The 6676-nt window shown below is 40.4% G+C and overlaps 1 protein-coding gene across 1 annotated transcript; it reads right to left on the bottom strand.

Annotated features, from left to right (window-relative positions):
- Positions 1–3340: 3340 nt before the first annotated feature.
- On the bottom strand, positions 3341–4309 carry LOC104455391 (acetyl-CoA-benzylalcohol acetyltransferase). The gene has a single exon (XM_010070189.1). The coding sequence runs from the start codon at positions 4307–4309 to the stop codon at positions 3341–3343; it is 969 nt and encodes a 322-aa protein (XP_010068491.1).
- Positions 4310–6676: the final 2367 nt, after the last annotated feature.

Genomic DNA, 6676 nt, shown 5'->3' with positions numbered 1-6676 from the left:
TCCTGAAGCAAGCTGTGGGAACTCTCGACAGAGGGAAAAATCTCCCGTTGCAATTACACCCAAATGATTTAACTAGTTAAATTTTTATGAGTAAAATTTATTTAATTCCTAAAATAAGGTTTCATTAGAAATTATAAAAGGGCTACATACTATATGAATTTGAGTGTAATTGAGGATTAAAATATACTAATTGAATATTTCAATATTCGAGTTATTATAATTTCTAGTATATCGTTTGTTTCTATAATAAAATTCCATGTTGCTTTTTCCATGAACATAGAATCACATAAATTTAGTATCAAATTTTCTTTCCTTCATTCTAACTATTTTATCTTATTCGCTTGTCTATATTCACAACAAAAAGTCCTCAGACGAAGAGTACGCAATTGCTTGTAGTGGCTGATGCAGATTCGGGTTGTATGAGAATGACTTTGATAAGCCAAGGACACAAGCATGGAGGCATGTCTACTTTGACATCCATAAAATACACGGCGAGGTATTAATCAATTAAGTCTAGGCCTTGAAGCCTTGTAAGTTGCCTAGACACTCAAATTATTATTTGTATGTAATTCGTGAAATTTGAACAAATGACCTCTAGCTGTTGAACCAAAATCCCTAACACTCCAACCAATTACACCAACTCTAAAAGTTGTCATAATTCAATTCGGATGAACATTGGTAAAATCATTGCCCCCATATAGGTAAACATGTTATGAAAAGTTGAGTAGCTAAGTATCTCCGTTTCATATGTGAATTCAATGCTCTTTCATGATTTATTAGAACTAGAAGGCGAGAAGCCTCTCCAACTTCCATGGGAGTAGAAAAGGGTACAAAGTGGCCGTGCATTACATAAATGGCATCTATGTATGTAGTGTGTTCTAAGGGTGTGCATGGTCCGGGTGGGCGGTTCCCGACTTAGAACCGGGAACCACCCGCTAAGAACCGATTCCGAAAAATTGGAACTGGGAACTACCCGCTAGTTGCATGGATCTATTCGGGAACCGGATCGCCAATCTGGTCTGATTCCTTGGTGGATCCATAGAACTGGTTCAACCTCCGCGCCTTCCCCTTTTCGCCCTCCTCACATCTACTCATTCTGGCTCTCCCAACCATGGTAACTTTATTCTCCTCAAGTACTAGTGTCGTGGTGACGGCGGTCGCAACCTTCGTGCTACTTTCATCTTGACCATCGCCACCATTTTCGCCACCGCCTCCGCCGTTCCTGCTCCTCCCTCGAGACAAACAATGAGGAGGTAATGGGGACGATGAGCCATTCTTAGACCTGGAGTTTGCCCCTATCCCAAAAAATGAGGACGATTGAGGGGGCTGAGGAGGGGGAGGAGGAAGAGGGGAGGTAGAAGCGGGACGAGCCCAACAACAAAGAGGACAATAGTGATAGTGAATGCGGAGGTGATGACAAGGATGACAACAACATGGAGAGAGAGTTCAAGTTTGAGGTGGGGAAAGAGAATCAATTCACTATTTTGCCGAGTTCAGACTAAGACTCGAAGGGAGATGAGTAAATCTGAAAGTGAATTGGAGAGGAAGAGGGAGTTTGGGGAGATTTTGAACTAAGAGAGATGAGATGAAGTAGGAGAGTAGTGAATTGAGACAAAATGGTAATTGGAGTCCTAATTTTAGATTTGTTAATTTCGAATTTTTAAATAATAAAAACTAATATATTATTATAATATAACCAGTCGATCCGGTCCGGGTGGGTGGATCCGCCTATGGAACCGGGAACCGGACCTGTACCCACCGGTTCCCATAAATTGGAACCGGGAACCGGACCTGTACCCACCGGTTCCCATAAATTGGAATCGGGAACCGGATCGGTTCCCTTAAGAACCACCGGTTTCGGTCTAGTTCCGGGCGATCTGGGCGGGTTCCAGTTCTTTTGCACACCCCTAGTATGTTCTTCTATACGCCTTTTTTTTTTTTTCTTGAAGATGAAAGAAGAGTCTAAAAAGAAAATGGAAGAGAATTCCTTCTAATTAAAAGAAAGGATAAGTGCACACGAAATTCAAAAAAAAAATTAGAAAAGTATAATTAAATCCTAAAATTTATCATAAAAGTACAACTAAGTCTTAAAATTTTCAAAAAAAGTTAATCAACGGAAGGATTTAATTAGACTAATATAATAACTTTTATGATTTGATAATATTTTTTTTGAAAATTTTAGAACTCAATTATACTTTCATGATAAGTTTTATGACTTAATTGTACTTTTGAAAATTTTAAAATTTATTTATACTTTTACAATAAGGATTTGAGCGTCTTTTTAGATGTGTGTTTGTTTGCTCAACCTGTTTTGGTTGTCTCCGTAGGGAGATGATGTAAAGACAGTTGAATTTAGACGCATACCGCTAACTAGTAATGTCATAATTATTGGAGAATGAATTTCTGATGTATGTTATCATTAATAATGATTCGAGATCCAGTGATCCACCATCGATTGTGTGCTTAACTTTATTGGTGCTCTCTTAATCCTCCTCATTTCTAGATTTGGCTTTGTTTTGTAGTTTTCTAGGCTTTGCTCTCCTTCAATTTCTTTGTCATAAAATTTATTACTTCTCATGTGTCCTTTTGAGAAATGAACACAATCTTCTTTTGAACCAAAAAAATAAAAAATAAAAAATAAAGAGAAGGAAGCTAACTTTTTGGTAGGTATGTGATTTTCCACCAAAGGCAAGGGCAGTTTGGTAAGTTGAGTATTCCGGGTTAATCTGAATCATGAATTGATGTTTTGATACACCATTCATTTTGAGAAAGTAAAATTTAAAGTGTCAATTCATTCACAAAATTTTAGAGGGTCTCACTCCTTTATTTATTATATGTACCCACTCGAAACATTGAATGAATGAACTTTCATCCACTATCATACCATCGTATGCCATTACATCAACTCTTAAACAATCGAAAGAGATAAGGCTCACCTAGTGACATGAGAATTCTCACAGTAGTACGGTTTGGACTATGATGAAACTTTCAATCCAGTGACAAAGAATACAACCGTACGTGTCCTACTAGCGCTTATAGCAAGCATGTCCTATGGGCATTGTAGAAAGGATAGAATATGACCCTAATCGTTCTTCTCAGATCGCTCTAGTATGATGGATTGAGGGAGTCAGCCTGAGGAAATTGAACATGATAGAGGAGTTCGCTCTAAGGTATTTAATAAGTTGATTAACATTGTCCACAAGAACCATCCTTCTTAAAGAAAAGAAACAGATGTGACAAATACTCTAGACCAAGTCCATTTTCATTTTCCTGGTCTACATTATAGTAAGATACGATGACTTCGCAGATCCAATATTTGTGCTACTCTCTCCACCTCCATCTAGGAAGTGAATGCCAGAATATCCGGATCTTGTTTAAGAAGAATCATCTCATCTCCAGTGGTGGTTGTCCATGCATCAATTCCTTTGCCCTCTTCATCGTCGATAAGAAAGACCGATCTGAGATTCAATGATATGTTGCTGACGGGAACCGGCCTTCCCCACCCGAAGTCGATCTCATATAGCCCGAAACGGCACCAGCTACTAAAAGAAATCGTAAACACTTCGCTTGAGGACGCGACTTTGACAATTTTGGCTATAGAATTCACCACCGTCGAGCAGAACTCCTCCTTGTTTACTATTGTTCTATATTTCGTTTTAGCGTCTGATATCATGTTGTGGATTATGTTCACCATCTCATTGAACTCCGAATTCGTTTTGCCGGCCGTGGGATGATCGGAGCGCCCAGAAATCACGCTGAAGAAATTGCCACAAGAATTTGCGGGTATCTTTAGTTTGACTTTATCGCGCAAGTTAAACGTCATCCAAACTGCGAAAGGCCTTTCTTTGCCCTGTCTAGATCGATCAATCTTGACGAGAGCCTTACTTATTAGTGCCGAAACAACCTCCACCCTCGAAGGCTGGAAGTTGTTGGCCATTGAATCCTTTGCATCATCCCTAGCTAGGGCTCTCAACTTCGATACAACATCACCGCTGAACTTGAACCTAGACACCGTGAATTCCTTGCTGCCAATAATCCGTGGCGGAAGCCAATTCGCAACGGCCGACACTTTCATTGGGAATAGAGACGACAACTCGAAACTTGGACAGACTATAACATCTATGTTACCTCGGCAAGCGGTGGCCCACGAGTTAACGAAAATGGCCATGGTGTACATGTCGCTGATCCTGTGTGTAGAGCGCAAGCCAATTGCTATTCCGCCACACTCGAACGTATTCACTTGAATCACCACTAGTGGATTGCCTACTAGGTTGTTCGGGAATTGCGACAAATATTCGAGCAAATCCATGCCGGGGTCTCTATGGAGAAGCTAATCAATATGGCCATCCACTTTGGCATGGACGAACTCCACTCCAAGGTCATTACAGTCGATAAAACAACCGTCGTCATCCTCAATATATCTCTCTGCCATAGGATAAAAGAGGGTTAGAGTTTTGGAAAGTGACTCCTCCATCTGGTGAAGCCTTTGAGAGATATCGACTCCGAGGTTCCTGGCATTGTCTCTATAGTAGAAGATAACGCCCACATAATTTGGCATCTGAAGCTCATCTATTGATGTTAGCTTTCATTTTCGCTGGTCGCTCGGTGTCGGCACTGACGGCTTGACCAGCTTCTTCCACTGTATTTCCACCTTCATGCTTGGATTGCCTCTCAAGATATGTGTAGAAACGAGGATGGTGAATATGGTATTGCACAGGTTCTCCAGTGGAATGGTGGTTTTATAGAGCGCTCCAACCCTTACCTCTCTTTACGCGGGTAATAATACCGCGTAAAAATATCATTACCTTTTACCAAAAAAGAAAAAAATACCGTGTAAAAATATCTCGGAAACGAGAGTCACGCTTCCCCGTTTCTTGGAAATTTCGCCAAGTCGCAGAAGTGAATACGAGAACAGACAACGTTAAATGATGACGAAACGCTTGTGGTCCGGTCCTGATGTTCCAGTGCATGGAGGCCCATTCGGAGCTGTCCAACAGCTTTCGTTGCTAGGCATGGGCACAGACATTGACTCTATAGAGCGCTCCAACCCTTGCCTCTATTTACACGGGTAATAAAACCGTATAAAAACATCTCGGAAAGAGTCACACTTCTCCATTTCTTGGAAATCTCACGAAGTCGCACAAGTCAATACGAGAACAAACAACAAGCGTTAATGATGACGAGACGCTTGTGGTCGCGGGTGCATCAATTTTCCTGATGTTTCAGTGTATAGAGGCCCCATTTGGAGCTGCAAGGGACTTGAACAAATCCTTAAAAGGCTTAAGGAGAAAATAGGTGGAATGAACTGTAAGAGTTTTCCTAATGTGGACTACATTAATTGTTATTGTAATTTATTATTTTTATGACTACTGTAAAACATGGCTGGTCTAATTTAAGATATAAGGTTTCTTAATTAGTCTAATATGGGGCTGGTTAGTGTGTGCCAAGTTGAACCTGGCCCATAATAAGGGAGCCTGGCTGGAAACTCTATAAATAGTGATCAAGTCTTTTTTTCTAACCCTAATTTTCATGTGTATCCTCACCTAAGGGGCGTTTACCTAACGCTACACGTGAGGCCGCCTCATTGAGCCAGTGATACGAAGGGCATTAGAGGAGAAGGACTTGCGCGTGGAACATTGTGATTCTGCTTCTGCTTCAAGAACAATGGATCTCAAAACAGGTGCGTTAATCTTTCTACTCAGTTATGCATGTTCTTGTTCTAGTTATAGAGATCTTGGGGTTACGCAATTTGCGTCCAAGATGTGGTATCAGAGCCTCCATAACCCTAGAACACGAACGCAAATGATTTTGCCTAATTTGAGATTTTCGAGATTTTTCATTCAATAAAAATTAAATTAAATTATATATTCGGACTTGGGCTTGACGAGACGAAGAGAACCACAGGCGGCGCATCGCCGGAGGAGGCTGCACGCGCCCCCACGCGCGGCCACGCGCCTCCTGGGCGTCGAACACGCGCCGCGCACTCAGGCAGTGCGTGCAGGCGCGTGGAGTGTTCATTCGGCGCATGGTTGGTGGCGTTGGATTCGTATTGCCATGTTCTATCTTGTGGTGTATTTATTTTACATATTTAATGATTTTATGGATGTGAAAATACATACAAAGCCCTAAATATGTGTATTTTGAGTGTATTTTTGCGTATTTTTCCTGTATTTTCTGTATTTTTGGAAATACTTGTGTTGGGTTACTGTATGTTATCACATAAGCATTATAAAAGTGTGATTCATAAATAAAATTTAAACTTTATTGTATTTTATTAATGAATAAGGCAATGTAATTAGTATGACATATGATTTGAGTGATATGATGCCCCTATCACTAAACTTAAATCACATGTATATGGTGTATGTGAGATGTAAAGATTATATCCCTGGTATGAGAGAGTTTCAAGGATTCAATTGAGTTGTGATCGCCAAAGTGGCACACTTGATTGGGTTTGAGAAATTTCTATCTCGTATATTGATTATGATGTCTCTTGGTCTAATGTATAGTCATACTCCTAAAGGAGGTGATTGTGTATTAGTTCATGGAGGGATACATGATGGTGTGGTGGAGGAGTGACCGATTCTAATGGTTCATATGCGCAAAGGTGATGAATTCACGAAGATTGTAATATATTCTCATAACCGCTATCATGTGGGGAGTGTACAATTGCATG

Source organism: Eucalyptus grandis, chromosome 7, assembly GCF_016545825.1.
Source record: "Eucalyptus grandis isolate ANBG69807.140 chromosome 7, ASM1654582v1, whole genome shotgun sequence".
NCBI classification, from domain to species: domain Eukaryota; kingdom Viridiplantae; phylum Streptophyta; class Magnoliopsida; order Myrtales; family Myrtaceae; genus Eucalyptus; species Eucalyptus grandis.
The sequence above is the reverse complement of the archived record's forward strand: the minus strand, read 5'-3'. Positions and strand labels throughout refer to the sequence as shown.